The sequence below is a fragment of the Paralichthys olivaceus genome, chromosome 2 (genome assembly GCF_024713975.1).
Source record: "Paralichthys olivaceus isolate ysfri-2021 chromosome 2, ASM2471397v2, whole genome shotgun sequence".
NCBI lineage: Eukaryota > Metazoa > Chordata > Actinopteri > Pleuronectiformes > Paralichthyidae > Paralichthys > Paralichthys olivaceus.
Window position 1 is genome coordinate 18,062,007 of NC_091094.1, and position 23,946 is coordinate 18,085,952.

The following is a 23,946-nucleotide window of genomic DNA, read 5'->3' on the forward strand; positions in this document are numbered from 1 at the left end:
CTCTCCGAAAACTCACCAGGAAGGTGTTGTAAGAAGTTTAGCGAAGAAGAGGGGGAAGAAGAAGAGGGGAAGAAGAAGGTGGTAAATCACTTTGGATGTTGGTTGCCACTCGCCAATAATCTGAACAGTTTATTTTAACAGTTAATCAAAAATTTTGAATGAATTGATGGATGAGTTCATCAATTTTGTTTGTAATCGTTGTAATTCCTCTAAAATATAAATCTCACGATCTATCAAGCCTTTAGTTGAGGATGCTTTTATGTTGAAATGTGTAACCGGAAACTCCATGTTCCGGTGCCGGTAGTGACAGTGACGGTTTGCTAACATCCAGCTAAGAAAATGGCCTCATCGTAGTAAAACACTGTGTTCCTCTGTACAAAGACCTAACGTCAGCTAACCCGACATGTAACTGCGCAGTTTGAACGTCATTCATTAGCCTTGAGGTTGAACTCTGCCAGTGGCTGGTTACATTTCCGGTAACGGTGGAGCAGGGACAGCTGCGAGCAATGACGGCGAGGAGAAGAACCAGCCGACATCCCACCGGGATATCCCCGCTGTTACTCGCCATCTTCCTGCTGATTGTGGGTGAGCAGTCGGTGGAGACAGCGTCTGACTATGACCCGTATAAAATCCTGGGGGTCAGCCGGAGCGCCAGTCATCCAGAAATCAAACGAGCCTACAAGAGCCTGGTCAGAGAATGGTGGGTGACTCACTGAACCATCATCAGCACTGTTCACGTTATTCTCCTGAAACCTCATCACTTGACACACAATGTGTCAGTGACCTTCCTCTAACCCTGTGTGATTCCTGGTGTCACGTGTGGCTTGTTCCCTCAGGCACCCAGACAAGAACAAGGACCCGAAAGCTGAGGACACATTCATCAGGATCACCAAGTCATACGAGGTGGGTTTAAAAAGCATCACAACACACACACACACACGTACACAATTTGAAAGCTGACGCCTCTCATCTGCAGCGTGTCTCCCACATTACTCTGTTTCTGTTTCTGTCAGGTTCTCGCTTTCATTTTTAGCGTCCTCAAAGGGATAGTTCACCCAAAAGTGAAACTTCACTCATCATCTATATACTCACTACTATGTCGATGGAGGGGTGGGCGAAGTGTCCACAAAACACTTTTGAAGTCTCAGGGGTAAACAGCGTTGCAGCCAAATCCAATAGAATTGAAGTGACTAGGTGGCCACTTCTTCAAACAGAAAAAAAATAGAAAATGCCTCCATACTGCTCCTGTGGTGTCATCCACGTGTCTGTAAACCCCCACATTCAAATTCCACTCGAAACGTCATTTACACCATGTTTTTAGCCTACATGTCCGCTGTGATCATCCTGCCTGTTCATTGGATGTGGGTGCAACACTGTTTACCCCTGAAACTCCCAGTGTTCATTTTTTGAATTTTTGGGTGAACTACCCCTTTAACAACACCATCCTCTCACTTGTGCCTTTTTCTCAGATTTTGTCAAACGAAGAGCGAAGGTCCAACTTTGACCGCTACGGCCAGATGGATGAAAACCAGCCGTTTGGCCAGTCCCAGCATCACGGTTTCCGCAGCTTCCGCAGCAGCTTCTACTTTGATGAGTCGTTTTTCCATTTCCACAGGTACTCACCATCACCCTCATTTAGTCTGAACCAGAAAACACTGGTAGAAATGTTTAGTTTGGATTCCTAAGTGGTTCCTGTGTCATATGTTTTTTAAGACACCATTTGTAGAGGTGTAAATGAGCAGCTGAAGGTGTCGGATGATAAAACATTTCTCTGTCCATGTTGTCATACCTGATCACAAATATTTACATACTAGTAAGCAGCGGTTATCTGTGTAGTGGGTGGTGTGACTGTCAATAAAGACGGATGATGAATCTCCACTTCTCCTTTTGGACAAGAATCAAGCCTGAACATCCCGGATGTGGGTGATGCCATGTTGAGCTTTTGACAACATTTGGAGCCAGATTTTACGCAGGAGGGATCAGGGAATGGCGCTGACGTATCGTAGCCCTAGTGATATACACACTGGACCAATCACGATTCAGACTCAGCTGTCATATTGGCAGCCCAACCTGTTTTTCATAGCATCAAATAACTAATTAAACTACCAAACTATCAAACTACCTACAATGACAGTAACTATACAAATATGTATTTAACTTTGACTTTTTTTGTTTGGTCCATGTCCCATCTGCTTACATGGAGGATGAGGGGTTTATGATCTATAATGTAGCCAGCCACCAGAGGGTGATTGAGATGCTTTGGCTTCACGTTTGGGAAGTCACAGTCTGTCTGGATGAGCTCCTCCTTGTGTTAGATTATTGATAATCAAGGACATTACAAACAAATCCATTCTAATCCAGAAGACGATGTGTTCAGGTGGAGTAATTATTGTCCCTTTCCTAGACTTTGGTTATGCTTTGTAAACTAGCATGATCAAGTCCTGTTGTCCAGACCCATTAAGTTATTAGTTTTCAGTTAATCAATAAAATATGATAATATGTTAGTTTTTAGCGTATCTGATATTACCATTTGTGTGTGTTTCTTCATTTTAGTAGTCACTGTGACCTCATGACTGTCTAGTTCTGTTAATTATATTTTTGTGGAAGGCCTGGAGGGGAAAGTCGTCCACTTGGACTCAATGATGATCTGATTAGAATTTGGTGGTGAAAAACTATTAGAGGAAAAAAAACGAATTAATAATGAAAATTGATAAATTTTTCTTTGATTATTAAGCTAAAAGTTCCTTAGATTCCTTTGATTTTTAGAGGAGCATATCTGCCTCTACTCAGCCTAAAGTAAACAAGTTGGAGTCACAGTTTTCTCACTGGTCAAGTCCTGACAGCCTCCACTGTTTTGTGTTGCTCCTCCATGTCCAGGGACTTTGCCGACAACAAGTACCTGCTTCATCACGCACAGTTTAACAGCGACGTGCTCCCAGACAGCCACAAAAGGCCGTACCTCATCAAAGTGACCTCTGACAGGTGCTTTGCATGCATCCACATTGAGCCTGTATGGAAGGAGACAGTGCAGGAGCTGGAGCTGCTGGGTAAGTCTTCCCTCTGCCCCCAGCACCCCCTCAGGATCCTCACTGGTTTTCCTGAAAGCATCCCAACATACACCTGCTGTGCACTCAGTCATTAGGACAAATGTGTTCAGATACTTTACAGAGATGGCAATTTCTTTAAATATTCTTCAGGGTTTATTTGTTCTTCTTGGTTTCCAGGGATAGAGAGCTAAGGCGAGGTAGAAATTCAGGCCTTGTCTAGTACTGATGAGTTTTAAGTTAAGTTAATTCTGCCAAATAGAAGTACATACCTAAATGTTCTTTAGATGAAGTCTGGTGTTTAATCCAAAAGTGTTGCACAGTGGCCTCCCCTGGAAATACAGTATAACCAGCATGTTATTGGAACCCACTGCTCTTTACTGTGCTACTGACACCAGTCTTAAAGTCTATGAGTGCACAGTCAATGAGAGTCAATAAGAAGGCAGCTCTCTGTGTTTGCATGTGCTGGTTATATTGTGTTTTTATTATGATGTAATATTTACATGTGTCCTTCATTACCAGAGAGCTTTGTGTTTTTTGCTCCACTGTATCAGCTATGAGTGTATTTTTACTTTCACACCAGGTGTGGGTATTGGCATCGTGGACCTGGGTTATGAGCGTCACCTGGCCAACCAGCTGGGAGCTCACCGTGCGCCCTCCATCATTGGGCTGGTGAACGGCAGGGTGACCTTCTTCCATCAGGCTGTGGTTCGGGAACACCTGCGGCAGTTCATCGAAGACCTTCTGCCCTACAAACTGGTGGAAAAGGTAACTGAAGCTAACACAAATACGATGCTGCTACTTTTAATAGAATTTATAGACCTGATAAGTAAATACCTTTGTTTGGTCATAGAGGCATAATGGTTTCCAGCTGATTATAATTGAAAATATTGACCTGATTGAGGTAACATATATGTACGGTTTTATTAAACTAACTACATTAATTTAATAAATCCCACCGTAACGGGTGTTCTTAACTGATGAAACAGTGTCACACTCAAGCTCGGACATCCGATTAATGTCTTTACGTGTTTATTTTTGCATAAGCATTCCTATTTCACACATGCTAAGCTAACTAGCACATGAACAGTAACTGTGCCATTCACCAGGTAATCAACTGAAATGACACAAAATGAACATAAAACCACAATATTAATGACACAGACATATTATCCACTGTATAATCCGCATACATGAACACATTTATAGCATTCAACATAAGTTGCAATCACATTGTATACATCTCTTAACTCACCAGCTCAGCTTCACCAGTCAAAATAATAGCATCCATATAAAAGAAGATCTGGCAGGTTAATACATTCGCCCCAATTAATCTACAGGGGGGGTTGCTACCACAAGAGGTCAGTGTTACATTACAACAAATGTGGGATAACTTCACAATATATATTTATACAAGTCATCACGTCTTTGAAGATTCTCAGCTGTCAGGACTTGTTTAAGTTTCCTGAAGACGTTTAACTTCTCATCTGATGGCTTGTAGCTTACAGTTCTGAATTTATTTCCATTGTATCCAATTTAATTAAATATTATTGTTTCTTTAAAACGTTTGTCTTTTGTTTGTCCAGATCACAGATAACAACTACTTGACTTTTCTGGATAACTGGCATGAGGAGAATAAGCCCAGTGTTCTGTTGTTTGACCAAGTCCCCATTGTTCCCCTGCTCTACAAAGTAAGACACACACACACACACACACACACACACACACACTGGCAGTATAGTTTTTTAACTATATGGGGCCTTATGTTTATAAATGTAATCTAATAGGGAAACTGGTACAGGTCACAAAATGTCCACTAAAAGTGTTTTTTTTACCAATTACAAGATCAAATTGTTTGTGTCTTTGGTAACATCACACATGTCTTGAAAAACAAGAAGTATCTATTTGACTTCCCATTTTCTTGGAATAGAATAATTCCTTTTTTATGCCAGTACACATGTTTTGTCAAGAGATTTAAACAAGGGATGTCGTAATATCAAAAAATTCCTAGTTGATACCGATAGCATGAAATTTTCACAATTGTCGATACTCAATTTGATACCACAGTTAAAAAAACAACAATGAATCACACTGTCCTTTTTATAAAAAATATTTGAACATACAAAAAACAACTGTGGCTATGTAGCCTTCAAGTAATAAATAAAAAGAAAAAACTATTAACATTATAAAACAGAGGCATGTAGGAAAAGTATGAGATGTCAGGTATCAGGTATAACACAAAAGACTGCACAAGCGATGTACTAACACACACACACACACACACCTATATACTGGAGTGCAAGGCTCCACAATAACCTGCTGAACTCACATCCATGTTCTTGCAGCGCAGGGTCAGTATTTTTCAGTACCTACATGAGGTTTTTAGAATTTTGGCATTGACTCTGTACTGCTATCGGTTCCTGTGACATCCCTAATTTATCAGTTTGCCTTGAACTCCTTCACATCTTGTTCTCTTTTTTTTTAAGTGTGTTTATTTGTGCTGCTCTAATCTTCCCATCCTCCCCTTCCCACCCTCCAGTTAACAGCGTTTGCCTTCAGAGACTACGTGCGATTCGGCCAAGTGGACCAGGGTGACAAGCACTGCACTCGGCTCCTGCGGCAGTTCAACATAAACACATACGCCCCCACCATGATGCTGTTTAAAGAGGACACAGAGAAGCCTGTCGACATCATACAGGTACACCTTGCATTGCCTGCATACAAAACCACTGGGTCATTCATTTTAAAAAAATTCCCTCCTGCTATATCTGAACACTCAGATTTAAACTGCACAGCCAATCTGCTCGAACCTTTTCTGTCTGTTTAGACGCCTTTAACTTTCTCTCTCCCAGGCCAGAGGATTGAAGCGACAGATCATGGATGAGTTTGTGTCCAACAACAAGTTCCTGCAGGTGCCACGACTCATCAACCAGCAGCTTTTTGATGAGCTGTGTCCTGTAAAGCAGTTCCACCGGCGGAGGAAGTAAGACGTTAATCTTTATTCATCTTTATGTATCTTCCATGGCTCTCATGTTCTTGTCTTCTTTTTGCCCAAAAAACTATTTAACCAAACAACCTTCATAATAATACAGCAACTGTAAGAAGCTAAATTCCATAAGGAATGGTTGGATAAGCATCGTTTGGATATCAAGGCTTTTTTAATTGACCTGAGTGAGTGGTTCACAGGTACTGTGTGCTGCTGATCACCGGTGAGGACCAAGCTTTTCTTCCAGGCAACAAGGCTTTCCTCGACTTCGCCTCAGCCAACAAAAAAGACGTGCTGCGCTTTGCATACGTCTACCAGCGTCAGCAGCAGCAGTTGTGTCAGGCACTGCTCCACAATCAGGTTTCACTCTCACCTCAGGTCAGTGGAAATAACACACACTCTTAGCACAAATGCCATTCTTTAATACCGTACAGAAAGACAAACCTATAAATTGCAATTTTCCATCCATAAACAAACATCAAAATGCACTTGCAAAACATGAACACACACCACTTAATGAGTCATATCACAGATCTGTTTGCGAAGCCTCACTTTACAGTGTAAGGGCTCTTTAATGCTGCTGACAGGTGGTGATCCTCGAGAGGCGGACCCAGGCGGGTAAGGTCCTGTACCGCTCACTGAGTGGCGGCTGGAACGGCAGCGAAGAAGACAAGTACCACCTCCACGAACAGCTGGAGCTCCTTCAAAAGGATCCCACATATCTGAGCTTGGATGCCACTCTGCCAGAACTCAACAACGAGATGGCCCCAGTAAGTCACAGCAGACACACACTCACACCACTATCATGCGACTATCCCACTGGACCTGCACCCATCAATCTGACTTGTTTGTTTTTAATACTGTCACTCTTTTTTTCTCTCTCAGATTTTTATAATTCAATGGATGAATGCTGCATATGATTACATTCTTCAAATATATGATGACCTTCTCTATTCAAACTGGTAAGACGACACTCCCACAGGAAGTCTGCAGCACTTTAGCTGATGTTTGTGAAATGTATAACAAGCTGAATCATTCTGCATCATTGACACTCTCTGTAGATGAGACTTTATAGTGTCCTATCATAGTGTGATGCACCTCCTTTAAATATTTGATATGGGTTCCACATGTTTTAATAACCACATGTTTCTCTTCTCAAGGCGAGAGATGATGCCCATTCTGTCCTTGATTTTCTCAGCTCTCTTCATTCTTTTCGGCACCGTCATCATCCAGGCCTTCAGGTGAGAGGCACAGCTCAGCCTGAGACTTTATAATCATATGTCTAAAGATTTGAAAAATATGTTAAACTTAATGATACTGAATAGCTCTGCAAGACAAATCTGTATCTTTAGCTTTTGTTTGGATGATTTGTCTCCAACTCTATTGAGAGCATTTTGGTCTCTAAGCTGATGATTTCCTTTCGGTGGTCTATTTTCAGTGAGCCAGACGAGAACAAACCCCGGAAACCAAAGCCAAAGGAGCAACCAGAAACTGAGGGTGATGCATCAAGTAGAGCAAGTACTTCAAGGTAACATAAGCTGCTTTCAGACATGCACTGAACTCTGGATATTCTCCCAAAGTTATCCATGTACTGTATGTGAGAATACAAATGTCAGAGTCAATTTCTCTGCACTTTCCCCAGCCAGCCTGCTATTAAAATGTCCAAAGAATGTGAGGTCAGCCCATGTGAGAATACTGTGAGCGAGTGGGTGTGTTGATAACGCTTCCAAATATCTCTCAGTTAAAATGAGGAGCTGAAGATGTGAACTAAGACAGACAACAAGATTCAATAGCTTTTGATGATAATGGCCAACGCCAGTGTCGATGTGCGGTAAACAAAAACATGTGACACAACATTATTCATATGGGAAGGGCAAACTGCACTATTGTCTGGACATTATCCTGAGTTCAAGTTAAGCAAACAAACTCTGAGATGCTTTTTGAAAATTACATCCGTGTATCTAAATTATAAAACCACTTCTGTTACCCATTGGCACAGTCTTTAATTATTCATTCAACATGATATAATATGGTTTTGATTCATTCATATTTTACTCAAACCAGCAGTGATAGTGATAATAGTAAGCATTTAAAGATTTCTCCTGCTCCATCAAGGTATTTAAAGGATCCATTCATTATTTATTCCTCTTCTACAGTCTGGACATGAAGTGATCCCCTCTGAAGACAACTCTATAAAATAATTTGGGGACAAAACTCTCAACCCACAAATATTCCCACTTTTCTTCCCTCAACATCTGTCTGTCTTTTGTTCATGCAGTCGTCCTCCCAAGAAGAATTTTGTAGAGGTGACGGAGCTGACGGACATCACGTACATCAGTAACCTTGTCAAGCTGAGGCCTGGACACATCAACGTTGTACTGGTGCTCACCAACACCTCCAAGAATGCCTTGCTCGGAAAATTTGCCAAGGAGGTTTTTTCTTTCTCTGGGTAAATCTTTTTTATATATTTGAATGTATTGTTTATGAATTTGTTCAGATCAAACAATGGGGCTTGTTTTTTATGTATATGGAATAAATATAGTACCAGGGAGTGATGCTAACACTATCTATTATCTTCATTTTTTATCTGGGCCACTAACATGCCCCAGTGGCATATTTTTTATCAACCATGGCTCTCTCCACCTATTAATCCCAAACTGCTCTGCCACTACAGGACGCAGACCCTGCATTTCTCTTTCCTTAACGCGGATAAGCACTGCCACTGGATGCCGTCACTCCTTCGCTCAACCTCTGGCGCTGCGGAAAGCGAGGGCCATGCAGATGAAGACGAGGAGCCTTCAGACTATGCTGGATACGTCCTGGCCCTCAACGGCCACAAGAAGTACTTTTGCCTCTTTACACCCGTCTTCACAGGGGACGATCCCAACGACTCATCATCAGAGAACTCATATTCCTCTGACAGCAAGAGAACATCCCGGTCCAGGTCCAGGTCTAGCTCCCACTCTCGATCCAGGTCCCATTCCAGAGAAAATGGGGCTGGCCCCAAGAGAGGCTCCAGCAGGGCCACGAGCATAGAGGTGCACCATAAGCTTGACAGACTGGGGCTGTGGATGGAAAGACTAATGGAGGGCACCCTGCCCAGATTACAGGTCCTTGCATGGCCCTCACTCGATGAAAGCGCTAACTCTTCCAGAGAAAGCTGAGGTCAAAGTAAGAACGGTTGAGATTGATAAAGCAAGATAACTGCTAGAATATATTACAGTTTTCAAATTATTATTGAATTTCTCTTTTGCAGAGTAAAGTTGCTGCACTGAACATTTGCAACCAGTTTACAGAATGTTTTGTTTCATCTCATAGTGTGGATCAGCAGGAAATCATTGGCTGAGTGTGTGCAACAACAACAAACCTTTGAAATGCAGCAGTCTGCAGCTTTTAAAATATGAGATAAACGCAGCAAAGACAAAGTGTGGGCTGCATGACACCACATCACGTCTTCAGCACAGAGAGCAAAGACAGGAGAAAATCTTTATGGAAAAAAAACAACAAAAACTGATTGTGTTTCCTCTCTGGTTTTCTTAGAAATATCTATACAGTTCTTTGCATTATTTTCTCCTTCTTTACTTTAATCTCTGCATATTGAAATAGTGAATTCACAGCACGGGATAAGTGCAATTTCTTTTTTGCTTAAAGCCTCTGAACCATCCAGAGCATCTAAAATGTGATATAAGATGGATGTCAGTCATGAGTGCAACCTCTGGCAGTATGTCCCTCTGATCAGTTCTGCTGTATGTGATCAGATCTCCACATGGGCTTTTGTTTGGAAGCAGCTGAATGAGAATAAAGCCTGTTGAGCTGAATTTATAGATAAATAATAGTTTTTGTTTTTGTAGGAACTTGATTCATGGCCTTTTTTGCTAATAGAGCTGATGCAACCCTTTTTGATTCCAGGTGTAAAGATAAAGTTCGCAGCATGATGAGAAGCAATAACCAACTTATTCACATAACAACATTAACATTTAAGTTTTTAAGCAGGATTGATTATCAGGGTTCATCCTGAAGGTTTTCTGCTCAGACCAGATCTCAATATCTTACTGTATCTCTGCGTTGATTCTCTTTGAACGTGAAATATTCAGTAATTTGATCCCGCAATGTTGAAATCTGCCTTTTTGTCTTTACAGTTGCTGTGAGCCTGATTATACTTGTTTGTTAAGCTCTTGTTATTTGTCTAAATCAGGGGGAAAATTACACATTTGCCACACTGTCCCTGCCCTCAAACCTGTAAATGTTAATGCATGTAATAATTAGACCTAAAATCACATAAATGCTTAGTGAATTTGCACTGGCAATATAAATGTTTCACCCCCCCCCCCCCCCTCTCCCGTAATTGATTAATTTGAGACCGAAGAAATATTTTCATTACACTGTAACTCAGAATGTTTTTTTCTTGTTACATCCATATCCCACTGCAAGAAAAAATGCTGTGTAAATTATGAAAAGAAACTCCTTTTAAAACAGTTTATTTATTAAAATATGAGGATGAGTTTGTCCTGCGTTGATGTTTGTCATTTCCCTTCATGCTTTTTTCAGACTAATATTGTTTTATCTATAATGATACAGCTCTCATCATGTTAATGTAAGTAAATGAATGACTAATTAAGGCTCATTAATTTTTGTAGCTACAGTATACCAAGAGGGAATTTAAATGTGTTTACAAAAAGCTAAAAGTAGAACAAACATTGATAAATATAAACATGAATATATTTAAAGCATGTGTGTAAATGCAGCACAATGGCATGATCATTCAAATATTACACTTGTGTGGCTACAACATAAAGGCTCAGTCCTCAGTAGGAATGTCAGGCACTTTCTTCATGGACAGGTCATCGGGGCCAAAGGACAAAGGCAGCAGCTCGTCCACGGTCATCTTCTGGTACGAGCCGTCCGGCTTTGTCAGGTACACATCCCAATTTGATCCAAACTGCAAAGGACGAAGGAAGAATTGTCAGTGGTAAATCTGCACACAAAGCTCTAGACAGCACACAGGATATCCAACAAAGTACATGCACTTAATTTTTCTGAATTGATTGATTTACTTAATTTAAGCAGATTTATTTTCAGGTAGTTTTCACTTTTACTCCACTACATATATCAGCAAATATTTGGTCTTCTACTCCACTGGATTTGAACAATGCACTGTTACACACACACACATTGTCTTTTATATTTTTTAAGAGTAATCAATAACAAGATTTTGATATCTGATCCAGTCAGAGCAAGCAGGTCACATTTAACCCCGCCTCCTTTAGAAGAGCAAAGTGACCCAGCAGCAGCCTCACTGGTGAGGAAACAATGGAAAAGGATTTGAAAGACACTCTCACTAAAATACTGTGATACTGTGTAGACCATTGTTTTAGGGAACAGGATACACCCAGCAGGTACTTTTACTTTTTAGACTTTAAGTATATTGAAAAGCAAACACTTACTTTTTCTAAATTAGGTTTTAAATTACTTTTGCTCTTACAATGACTATTTTTAAAAGCAAGTGCATAAGTTTAAAAGTTAATGTGGTACTTTTAATACTTTAAGTAAATTCAAAAGTAAGTACGTACTTTTACTCAAGTAGAGAAGTTAATGTGGTAGCCTACTTTTACTTAAAGTATACTTAAACACAAGTAATAACTTTTGCTCAAGTAGAAAAGTTAATTTGATGGTACTGTTACTTTTAATACTTTGTCTGTCACAGAGATGAGCAGAGACGGTACCTCTCTCATAAACTGCCTGCAGCCGCCACAGGGCGAGATGAACTGGTCATTCATGTCACTGCAAAGAGCATATCAGGAGAAAGTATAGTTAGAAACAATTATTTTCAAATGGTCCAACAAGCACTTGATTTTGAAATCAGATGTCAGTGTTGTATGTGTCGATGTTAAAGAGTAATGTCATTCTTGCATAGACATAAATGGGGGACGTTTGACTCAGTTTGGTAAGGTTTTGTGATGTGCACAATTAAAACAAATCATGATTTGGCAATAGAGGAGTGGTGAAGATGATGCAAGGAGAGGAACATCCTGCTGGTGTCAGAGAATCAGTCTTGCATCACTTGAGGCGCAGAAAGTACCTGGCGACTGCGATGGCCTTGAAAGACCTGTAACCTTCTGACACCGCCTTTGACATAGTGTTCCTTTCAGCACACACACCCAAGTTGTAGCAGGCATTCTCCACGTTGCATCCTGTCAGGCACATAAGTGGATAAAACATGAGAGAGGAGGGGCCGCCTGTTTTACCCCCTTTGAACTAGGCAAACAGTTACTCAGCAGGTCTTTGCACTCACAGCTGTTTGCCTGCCATTTGCCCCCCAGACATTTCTGCCATGGGACGTGAGACTCGCTAATCTTTGCACTATCCAGCAACATTCTGCAACAGTCCTGTCTTTGACTTTTTCTGCTTAAAGTGATTTGACATCCCAATCAGTATAAGCAATGCATTTAAGGCAACTGACAGGCTGACCCTGGTGAGGGGTTTTATTATGGTCTGCTGCAGACAGAGACACGTTCAAATCAAACCTTTGCTCTGAGCTTTTGTATGTTGTCATGTAATCATCAACATGTAACTCCCACCAAGCAAATGATCAATTTCCATGAACTTTTGCTTGGAATTTCCCCTCCTGCCTCAAACAACAACAAAACAGATGATAACAAGGATATTAACAATGTTTACATGTTGCGTAAAACTGCAGCTCTGATGACATTGATATTTCAAAGGTTCAAAAGTTTTATTTGTCATCTGTCATTGAGCGTACATGTTGGCAATGGAAATCTTAAATCCCAGGCACCTCAAGCAGCTCAACATGTAATAGTGTCAGAAGATAATAAAATAAGAGTAACTAAAAATACAAAATACCAATACACTAGTGCAAATAAACAAGAAAGTACAATGTCATTAACTAGTGCAAAAAATAAAATAAACATTAAAAGGTGCCAATAAACATTATAATAAAACATTATAAGGTGCTAAGGTGAATATAAACATGTGCAGTCATGATTTAGCAGCAGTTATGGGGAGGTATGAACAGATATGAATTATTGCACTCATTTATTTTTGTGTAGCTTAGAAATATGATGAATAGAAAGATGTAGCAGAATCAATATATATTTACAGATATATTGAAGTAAAACTTTCAAATAATTCTTGTCAAATAAAAGCAGATGTTCACACCCTGAATAAACCTGAATTTATACATTCATACCAAATATTGAATCAGACCCAACAACCCAGGAGCGTTCCTTTACTTTTGTGTATTTTACCTGTGAACACACGGTTGTCGACGGTCAGGAGAGCGGCCCCCACTCTGAATTTGCTGTATGGACAGTAGGCGTGTATCTTTGCCTCCTGGGACTGGCAGATCAACCTCTTGAGTGTTTCCGGGGACAAGTTACTGGAGCCCTGGTCTTGGTCTCTGATGTTCATTACTTCAACTTGGTCCATCCTTGCCTGTTACGTGGCTGACTCAGTGAAAAAATATGTTGTTGCTCAGCTTTGGATTTGAATGGGAGAGAGGGGAGGGTGACAAGGGGCAGTCACAGCCAATCAGGTGTCAGCCAACACTGTCATGAGGCAACAGAGGTGTGGTTGTGTTGCTACCATTACTCACATACATTTGTACATTTTGAGCAATTAAAATCTTTTCCACAGGGTTCCTTGTCTGTTGTGTATTAGTAATGAGTAAAATAACAGAGGAGACATTTTGAGAAAATATGCATCTTTATTGATGTGTACAGCTTTCAGTAATGATGTGGATGTGTCCAACATTAAAATGATCCCTGAAACCATTGTGGGTCAAAAATCGTTAACATCAACTCAGGAAAGCCATGAAAACACAATGGAATAACTATAAAATACAAAGTGCATTTAGTTGTTATGTAAAACTTTATATCTTATATTTGAGTCTTGTCTCCCAGATTACCTCTGCCATAAATGGGTTATGTTTTTGTTTGCATTTGTTTGGGCAGATCCATAAATGTTTTATGTACTTTCTTTAACATCATGAGATAGGGAGTCTTCTTTTACATTTTCGAGAATAATTTACAGATCTCAATGAAAAAAATCGAACATATTTAGGGACTGATATTTATGAATGTGGGCCATTAAGAATCTGGATCTAGTGAATTGAAATGCTGTTTCATTAGGGGACTGTTTGGCCTTGGGCTCTACTGAGAGCCATTGTAGTTATAAAATATGATACTCACAAAGTGGGAAAAAATTGTGTATTTTTATCTGTGTGCTTTGATGAGTTCGCGTTCATTGTATGTATGTCATAGCTCATTTCTTTTTAGCAAATATATTCATGTTCATATAAAAGTAAAGCATAAAAGGTCCCAAAAAACATCCATGAAGGCTGAGTCCATTAGATACCAGTCAAATCTTCCTCACAGCAGAGTCTTAGAGGAGACTGTTATTAAAGAGTCTCTTCAGTTGTTCTGGATGATCCAGTTTATCCATCCGAGGTAGTTTCTGACCTTGGTGTAGACGCCAGGGTAATTGGCATGGGCGCAGCCATTACCCCAAGATACAATACCCTCAAAATTACCATTACAGATGAGAGGTCCTCCAGAGTCCCCCTGAGGAGGAAGTCAAAAGTTCAAAGTTTTTCTAATTGTGTGGTGTTACACATTCAAGACTAAATGAAAGCTTGACAGGAGAAAAACAACAGCTGTGTAAGTGAATTGGATGCAGGGAAGAGTCCCTACATGCCACGTATGCAGAGCATTTAAAAAATGGTTTTTGTTTTCTGGCCTTGAACTCTGCTCTAACATCCCTCTGTACACTATGTGCTGTGGAGGACAACAATCAAGCAATGCTCCCAGATCAAGTCCCTTCTCTCTCTACACCTGACATTAAACTCTGCGCTGGGACAAACTCTTTTACATAATTACATTACCTGCATCAGTTACCTGTGTAAAACTTGTTAATTAACTCTGGAAAGTGGCCTGTGAAAATGCTTTCATACATATATGTGAATTCAATCCACCAGAACCCCCCCAACGCAGACAGATATATCACATTAGCAGAGGTGTTGAAGGGATGATGGGAGCACATTGTATTGTAAATGAGCCTGTCCAGGACTTCCTAAGGATAACATATTGTTTTTAGACCTGCCTTCATATAATTCTGTAAAACTTTAACTCTGCCTGTTGACCATCAGACAGAATTGTACCACTTTCTTGTGACGTCTGTCTCCACTGGACAGTGAATAAAACTCTTAAACAGCCACAGACCTGAAGGTTGTTATTATTCCAGAGCGCCCAGCACCAAACATCACCCAGTCATCAACAGTGAAAAGCTGGTGGTGATCATATCGGAGCACTTAGGGACTAAAAACCTCAACTTTTCCCCTCTCTGGAGTTGGTGAGGACATATTTACAATAAGGTGTTGATTATACACTAGTGTTGTGTTTACAGCTTGTTCCAATCTTTCAATGCAGCTTTGTGTTTCTTTCAATCTTTTAATTGGCGTCTCACATACAATATTGTCTTCATTAACACTGTAGAAACCCCCTCCCTTATCTAATGTAATCGTAACTGTGCGTATGATAAAAATTACCTTTAATTTCAACCGTAACATTTGACCCACTAATGTTACATTAGACTATTAACTCATTTTCACTATTACTATATAAAAATAACATTTATATTTCATTACATCACCTCTCAGTATATAAGTGCCAGTTATAAGGAAAATATAATGATTTATGTTATGTATGGCATGCCATTCAGGAAATTAAACCTTTCAATATATTGAATGAAGTCTGAATATATGGAATGAAACCTTAACTATATTGAATGAACCTTTGAATATATGGAATGAAACTTTGAATATATGGAATGAAACTTCAGACGTCAGACTTCACCACAGTGCCTGCGACCATCTTGTGTAACGTGTGGATGCTATAGCTAAAAGTGAGTGACAATGAGTTAGTCCGCTCACAATCTCGTTGCAGCAATATTAAACTATGAGGACATCAATAACACACTGGCGAATGCATGTACGGCCCAAAATCCCCCCGATAGCCCCGCCCAATACTGTTCAACTGACAAGGACGTTCGCTCCCTTTTTAATCCTGGCAGACCTACTACAACAGGCAGCTGTTTATCAGGCCAACCTCAGCATGTCTTCAACCTCACAGGAGTGCCCGACAACACCCCGTGTATAATCTCCACCCGTACACAATAAAGGGCCCAAGACACTGTATGGTTAGCTTGATATAGTTTTCAGGTGATTTAATGAAGGTAAAACAAAGTGAATGGCCGTGCGTAATGGCACTGCGCTCTGACGCGGCACTTCTCCGGCACTGGCGAAGCTGCTGCGGCTACAGGGACTTCGTGAACTGAAAGAGAAGCTCTTCATAATTTGTTTAGATACAATAAGAATCACCCGCATTCATAGACCAATGCAGGAGTTCAATGTAAGTGTGTCTCAAACAGGAGTTAGTGAGTAGTGATAGTTCTCTCCATCAATGTTTGCATTGTTTGTTAGTTAGCAGGATTACTCAAAAACCACAGACCTGATTTCCATGAAAATCTGGGGAGGGGTGGGACATGACACAACTCCATAAAATTTTGAAGCAGATCTAGATAAATAAGTTGATCCAGGATCTTATTTTCACTTTCTGTAACATGGTAATAGGGGACTTTTGGACATTTTCTTCCAAAAATACAACGGCAATCAGTAGAGCGCTGAACCTATATATATATGGCCCAAAAGTCAAGCTGTACCAAATTGCACACACTCAAAAATATCAGTTCCCTGAATCCAAAATATATTTTTTTGTTATTCTGCTCAGAGTCAAAGCAACCAAATATACAAATGGAAAAGGTTATAGCAGCACACTGGAATTTCTGTTCAATAACAAATCTCCCACAGTAAGAAGAAGAAGTGTGTCATTCTGACAGACTGGTAGAGAAGTAACTTGGCGTCTAAAAGGTTCTTTCTGGGAAAAGAAAGAATGAATCATTGGTTAAGACTACAATACCATATTTAAGAGAAAACCTGATATACTTGCACTTTACCTCAGTATTTCCAATTTATTGTTTTTCTATTACTGTTTCAATACTCCTCTGATCTCTGTAGCTAGTTTCATTTAATTTCGTGAAGAATATGATGTTTTCACCCTGTTTGTTGTTTTTTTCGTATAAGAATCACCCGCATTCATAGACCAATGCAGGCTGAATATTTCATTTAGTATTGAACGTATTTGATGATCCGCGACACAGCTTTGGGCACGTTACTCACACAGCGGTCTGCGGACACACAGACAAATGTATATATTCAAAGTTTCATTCCATATATTCAACGTTTCTGCATTATCTCATTATGCATTTGTCTGTGTGTCCCTGTAGCCGCAGCAGCTTCGCCAGTGCCGGAGAAGTGCCGCGTCAGAGCGCAGTGCCATTACGCACGGCCATTCACTTTGTTTTACCTTCATTAAATCACCTGAAAACTATATCAAGCTAACCATACAGTGTCTTGGGCCCTTTATTGTGTACGGGTGGAGATTATACACGGGGTGTTGTCGGGCACTCCTGTGAGGTTGAAGACATGCTGAGGTTGGCCTGATAAACAGCTGACTGTTGTAGTAGGTCTGCCAGGATTAAAAAGGGAGCGAACTTCCTTGTCAGAAGAACGGTATTGGGCGGGGCTATCGGGGGGATTTTGGGCCGTACATGCATTCGCCAGTGTGTTACTGATGTCCTCATAGTTTAATATTGCTGCAACGAGATTGTGAGCGGACTAACTCATTGTCACTCACTTTTAGCTGTAGCATCCACACGTTACACAAGATGGTTGCAGGCACTGCGGTGAAGTCTGACGTCTGAAGTTTCATTCCATATATTCAAAGTTTCATTCAATATATTGAAAGGTTTAATTTCCTGAACGGCATGCCGTAGTTATGGGTCCCCATAATATGTAGAAAGATTTAGGACCCCACAACTTGAGTAATACCTGTACCACACACACACACACACACACACACACACACACACACACCTCTATAACCGTGTGTCTCACCTGACAGGAATCTTTGCCACCATGGTAAGAGCCAGCACAGATCATGTTGTTTGTGATCATGAAGTAGTAGTAGAACCAGCAGTTGGCGAAGATGTTCACATCCACAGACCTCAGTACAGGGGACAAGCTGTATCTGTTGAGCCAGGTCACGCCCCAGCCGCTGACTGTGCACCGGGCATAGTGAACCAACGGTGGTGAATTAGGTGATGGCAAAGAGACCGGCTCCACCCTGGAATTGATCTCAACTGGCTTTTCCAACTGACCAACACAGAACAGACATTCCGTCAGTCAACATAAGAGGCTGATCCTGAAGGAGACATTTTGCATGTTTAACGTGTGTCTACAGTGTCAGTAAAGAGGGTTATTACTTTTTCATGACCTCTGCTGAATGTGCAAATGAATGATGACTCATCAAATTGGTATAAAAACACTGTACAAAGCTTAATATGTTGAATTAAACATGAACAAGTATGATCCATGAATGAAAAGCATGTTATTCAATAAAGGAGTTCAATGTAAGTGTGTCTCAAACAGGAGTTAGTGAGTAGTGATAGTTCTCTCCATCAATGTTTGCATTGTTTGTTAGTTAGCAGGATTACTCAAAAACTACAGACCTGATTTCTGTGAAAATCTGGGGAGGGGTGGGACATGACACAACGCCATAAAATTTTGAAGCAGATCTAGATAAATAAGTTGATCCAGGATCTTATTTTCACTTTCTGTAACATGGTAATAGGGGACTTTTGGACATTTTCTTCCAAAAATACAACGGCAATCAGTAGAGCGCTGAACCTATATATATATAGCCCAAAAGTCAAGCTGTACCAAATTGCACACACTCAAAAATATCAGTTCCCTGAATCCAAAATATATTTTTTGTTATTCTGCTCAGAGTAAAAGCAACCAAATATACAAATGGAAAAAGTTATTGCAGCACACTGGAATTTCCTTTCAATAACAAATCTCCCACAGTAAGAAGAAGAAGTGTGTCATTCTGACAGACTGGTAGAGAAGTAACTTGGCATCTAAAAGGTTCTTTCTGGGAAAAGAAAGAATGAATCATTGGTTAAGACTACAATACCATATTTAAGAGAAAACCTGATATACTTGCACTTTACCTTAGTATTTCCAATTTATTGTTTTTCTATTACTGTTTCAATACTCCACTGCTCTCTGTAGCTAGTTTCATTTAATTTCGTGAAAAATATGATGTTTTCACCCCCTGTTTGTTGGTTTTTCATTTGTTTGTGGTTTAGCAAGATTGCACAAAATCAAAGAAATGAATTTTAACGAAACTTTGATGAAGGATGCAATATGGATCAGGAAAGACAAATAGTACAGATGTAAAATATATAGTTTAACAGATTTCTCACGGAATAATTCATGGATCTTGATGAGAGAAAATCTGGTACATTAAAAGAACCTATATCTGTGATGATTAAGAGTGAGAATATGGTGCAGGTTAATTGAATATTAGGGAACTGTTGGGCCTTGGCAGAGGTGTGTGTTCTACTAAGTACCATTGTAGTTCCTTAACAAACTGCTTCTAAAACATGATGCATTGTCTAGTACAACAAAATCTAGTCTATATAATTTTCTTTCCTGTCTGAAAACCTGTCCCTAAAAGCTTTTTTCAGATTATTCTATATAGCACCACAGCCTGTGTTAATCTCTCGGATCAAAATATTCTCTTTTATGGAATATTTTATCACAAGTTGTTATAAATGAATGGCTTAAATGTTCTTAGTGCAAACTAATGTATTTAGACATCAGCTATAGATCAAAATCTTAATGACTGAGGTTGCAAATTTAATGGCTCAACACTTGAAGCAAGTTGAAGTCAGACATTCTGCTCACAGATAAAAGCATAAAAATTATAAATATATATATATATATATATATATATATCCTTTTACTTTCACCAATGACTGATATGACACAATCTGCATGAGGATCAGTGTATATGAGGAAGGTGACAGACCAAACATCGTACGGAAATATAAACAGGGCTACAGATATATTTGCTTTGACTAATGATACCTTATCCCTCAGTAGTATCTAAAACTGGTTTCAACTCGTTCCCTGAGTCAAAGTGAGTGTTCCTCAGCAGTCCCTTACCTTTAGCAGCATGATATCGTTGTCAAACAGATATGGTCTGTTCGGGTAGAGCCTGATGATCTTTGAGACATTAAACCTCTGCTCAAAGCCCTCCACCTTGTAGATGTCGTGCTCACTCAGAACCACTTGGATCAGGTGTTCCCTAGAAGCCAAAAGACAAGATATTTTGAGGTACAGGTTCATCCTCTATCAATCACACAATGCATCACTTCTTCCAAACCTACAAAACATCTGTTCCAGAATATCAAAATGTTCTCTCTATAGTATTAATGTGGATGAGCCTAACAAAGCACTGGAATTCAATTCACTGGTCATTGAGGAAATCTCTTGAATGCCACAGGTGTAAAAGTGTAATGACTTACGGCCTCCAGCAGTGGGCAGCAGACACCACCCATTGTTGGTGGATGAGGGTGCCTCCACAGAAGTGGGAGTTCATGAACTGGATGGAGGCCTGATACTTGATGGAGTAGGGGTTTACCTCTGCACCCCCGATGATCCTGCTCCCGTACACACCTAATGACCAAGGACACATAAAGACATTGTTCCATTCAGTGACATAAAACCAGCTCACAACTTTTAAAAGATTAAAAGTCAGCGTTGTTGTGTGTCCACAGTTGTTGTTGTGTCTCACCTGTCAGGTTAACAACAAGCAGAAGGAGCAGTGAGAGGTGACAGGGTGTAGTCAGGTTCATTTTAGTCACTGCCAACAAAAAAAAAAGAAAGAAGGTGGGTGAAAGAAAAGACTTGGACTGCGTCATACGTGACCCGCATTCACATGCATTCATTCCATTGTATGTCAGGTTTGTTTTTACATGTAAATGGGGGCACTTCACATTGATACCAATGCTAATCTATTGTATTAAGTTCTTATCAAAAGAAAATGTTTATTTTATTCCTAACTTGATGAAGTTCTGATTTATTTTATCATTAGATTAAAAAGGAACAATCAGTTAATGACAGTTACCAAACCAACTGAGGTCCAAGACAACGATATGATACAATACGACAAGAGAAGACAAGAAACACTCAGTAAGGGTAATAAATAAGTAAAAGAAATATGAAATATGAACACATTAATAACAACCGTAAACCTTTGAAATATGTACAATGGAATCAAAATGGAAACAGTGTAAGAGTGTTACACTTATATTGAATTTGCACGGATAAAAACTGATCATTGCATAGTTAAATATGATGATTGCAATCTGTACAGCATCACACTAAAATAATCATCCATTACAAAGTTGTCTCACCTTATCAAGTCAGTAAACAATCCAAGTCCAGCATCCACACACTGACGCACACTCTCTCACACACTGCTCTCATGCCGCGACATACAGTAAAACCTAAGGACGCTCAGGGTTCTTTTATACTGTAGCCATGCCTGTCACAGGCATTGTTCCTCCTCGCCATTGTCCGCCAAATATCCAAGTGTCTCTCTCATACACAGAAGCTACTGACCTAGTACAGGAAAAAAAAAACATCAAAAGCAAACTCTTAGCCCTCTTTATTATACCCGTCTTTCTAAGGCCTTTGTTCACACAGATCCAACCTATTGTCCAGTCGTGGAGACAAAGTGAAGCTTGATGAAGATGAAACCTAACAAGCCAGAAAAATGATAGAATATACTCGCCAGACATGTTTTTGCTGTATCCAGTGATGTTACAGAGGGCAGGACAAAAGCTGATATGATATCTGAGTATGATATCATCGTGAGACCTAACAAGACATAACAGTGTTTATTCTTTACATGCACAAGGAAAACCTCTTTCTCAGAAATCGTATTTAAATGAAGTGAGAATAACAGTGACGCAGCATATCATGTGTTCATATGTATATCTTTGCATCACTAGTTCTTCTGCTTTCCCATCAATCTTAGAGTAAACAGTAAAAAGGAGGAAATCTTTGTTGCATCCTGACCTGCTCATGTTGATCAGTCTCATCCAGCTGAGATGAACAGTGTCCTTCCTCTCCTCTTCCAGCCTCGTACATCTCCCCAGGTGTCACCCTCATGCTGCCGGTTCCCAGCAGGCTTTTTTTTTTCCACACATAAGGATGTTTGGTTTGTAACTCATAACCTTCTCATAGTCTACATGCACCCCCTAAGGTGTCATTCTAATTGTGAGGGTGAAAGGTGATAGCGTGCCCCCCCACTCAGGTGCAAAGCTGAGGTGACACATAAGATGCCTTTGTGTGTGTGTGTGTGTGTGTGTGTGTGTGTGTGTGTGTGTGTGTGTGTGTGTGTGTGTGTGTGGGAGAGAGCGAACGGCAGAGTGAGACCTTGCACATGCGGCGTGCTGAATGTACCACACTGCATGTGCCGTATATCCATATCATTGTTAAATCTGAGAGGAGCATGTGCGGCTGAAACGTAGACAGAACATCTGCACTGACCTTTGTATTTATATGAAAAGATTGAACACGTGACTGACGAAATCCCTATACCTCCACATTATAGATCTTTATTGTCATTATACTTAAGTAACATGGAATTGTAGGAAGCTTCTTTCTCCAGACAAGATGTATAAAAGTTTAATGATGTAAAGAGATATAAGCATTAAATGGCCTATTTACAAATACTGCAAGATTTGTAGACACTTTGTTGTGCCATAGTTGGCATAGCACATGCGTGTTACTGGCCATGACTGAGTCACAACAGCTGGACACTGAAACTAAAGAAGATAAATGGAATTTAGATTCAGCTTTATCACTTCCATGATACACGTTACAGCGTGCATGGGAGCGAAATGCCGTACTCTGCAGGTCAGAGTGCAGGTCCCATTTCAAAACAACACAAGACACATTAAACATATTATCTACATGACAAATAAATGCTAATTGAGCATATCTGTGTTGGAGGGATAGGGTAAAGTGTCATAATTTAGTTTCCATTCATGTTATTATTACATCTGCTTTTCCTACTGTGACATATCAAAATGTTGGCTGTGAAAAAGGCCTATTTTGACATTTATCGTTGACAAAGCCACAGGCTGACATTACAAAAAAACCACTAACAACAACAACCTAGTTTCTCGTGAACCTGTCTTTAGGATTTCTGCCTCTACCTCCAACAATTTAGATCAATAAAATATAAGTTTCAACATTTGATCACAATATTGATATATATCATGACCTAGTGCATTTTGAGAGACAGTATATGTGTTTTATGTTTCTTTTTAGCTTTTCCCATAATGGCGGAATAATGTGAGAAATCAAAGATGTAACACTTTTGTATACATGTTCAATTAATTTATATTGGATTGTGATATACTGTGCATCATCATATCATGCAACCCTATAGCTTGTAGGTAAATAGATTAATGGAGAATATATCTAGAAAATTTCTTTTTATTGTAAAAAACAACTTCTGATTTATCACTTGCATATTTCTGAAATATTCTGCATCGTTTCCTCGTCTGCATTAAAGAAATAGAAGACATAACCTCATGTTTGAAGGTGAGTATCTGTAATGTTGGGTTAGTTTTGGTCCAGGAAACACCTGACCACAGGAGGCCACACAAAGCCGTCTCTCCCATTCTACCGAGTCAAGCATCAATTATTCAGCTTGCTCTAAATGTGGGACAAGAGGAGGTCAGGCGAGATTATCCTCCCATGCTGAGTGATGCTGACTTGCCAGAGGGCTGATGATGATGATGATCAGAGTGATACTAATAATAAGAGTTATTACTGCTGAAGTGGATTTGATGATGACTGATGAGTCAGTACAGAGGAACACAGAATAGCTCTGCGTTGTCTTGGCTCAACACAGA

The 23,946-nt window shown here is 39.9% G+C and overlaps 3 protein-coding genes across 5 annotated transcripts; 1 reads left to right on the top strand and 2 right to left on the bottom strand.

Annotated features, from left to right (window-relative positions):
• Positions 1–506: 506 nt before the first annotated feature.
• On the top strand, positions 507–10,534 carry LOC109629159 (dnaJ homolog subfamily C member 16-like). 2 transcript variants are annotated; one of them, XM_020086658.2, is made up of 16 exons: positions 507–700; positions 837–903; positions 1,470–1,615; positions 2,878–3,047; positions 3,628–3,812; positions 4,631–4,735; positions 5,584–5,742; positions 5,897–6,027; positions 6,231–6,408; positions 6,618–6,800; positions 6,916–6,992; positions 7,191–7,271; positions 7,469–7,558; positions 8,309–8,479; positions 8,705–9,201; positions 9,349–10,534. In XM_020086658.2, exons 1-15 carry the CDS (start codon positions 507–509, stop codon positions 9,192–9,194), a joined length of 2,427 nt encoding a protein of 808 aa, XP_019942217.1. In that variant the 3' UTR covers positions 9,195–9,201; positions 9,349–10,534. The 2 variants fall into 2 exon arrangements, with proteins under 2 accessions (XP_019942217.1, XP_019942216.1); XM_020086657.2 differs by having other exon boundaries at positions 8,705–10,534.
• On the bottom strand, positions 10,493–13,563 carry cdab (cytidine deaminase b). Of its 2 annotated transcripts, none has more exons than XM_020086664.2 (4): positions 13,296–13,563; positions 12,110–12,221; positions 11,754–11,811; positions 10,493–10,969 (listed from the first exon to the last, which is right to left on the bottom strand). In XM_020086664.2, the coding sequence occupies exons 1-4, from the start codon at positions 13,474–13,476 to the stop codon at positions 10,829–10,831; spliced, it is 492 nt and encodes a 163-aa protein (XP_019942223.1). In that variant the 5' UTR covers positions 13,477–13,563; the 3' UTR covers positions 10,493–10,828. The 2 variants fall into 2 exon arrangements, with proteins under 2 accessions (XP_019942223.1, XP_019942222.1); XM_020086663.2 differs by having other exon boundaries at positions 11,712–11,811; positions 13,296–13,518.
• Positions 13,564–13,733: 170 nt separating this feature from the next.
• On the bottom strand, positions 13,734–22,221 carry LOC109629055 (trypsin). Its single transcript, XM_020086536.2, has 7 exons — positions 22,097–22,221; positions 21,430–21,895; positions 20,808–20,876; positions 20,539–20,689; positions 20,177–20,318; positions 18,059–18,316; positions 13,734–14,609 (listed from the first exon to the last, which is right to left on the bottom strand). Exons 3-7 carry the CDS (start codon positions 20,866–20,868, stop codon positions 14,460–14,462), a joined length of 762 nt encoding a protein of 253 aa, XP_019942095.1. The 5' UTR covers positions 20,869–20,876; positions 21,430–21,895; positions 22,097–22,221; the 3' UTR covers positions 13,734–14,459.
• Positions 22,222–23,946: the final 1,725 nt, after the last annotated feature.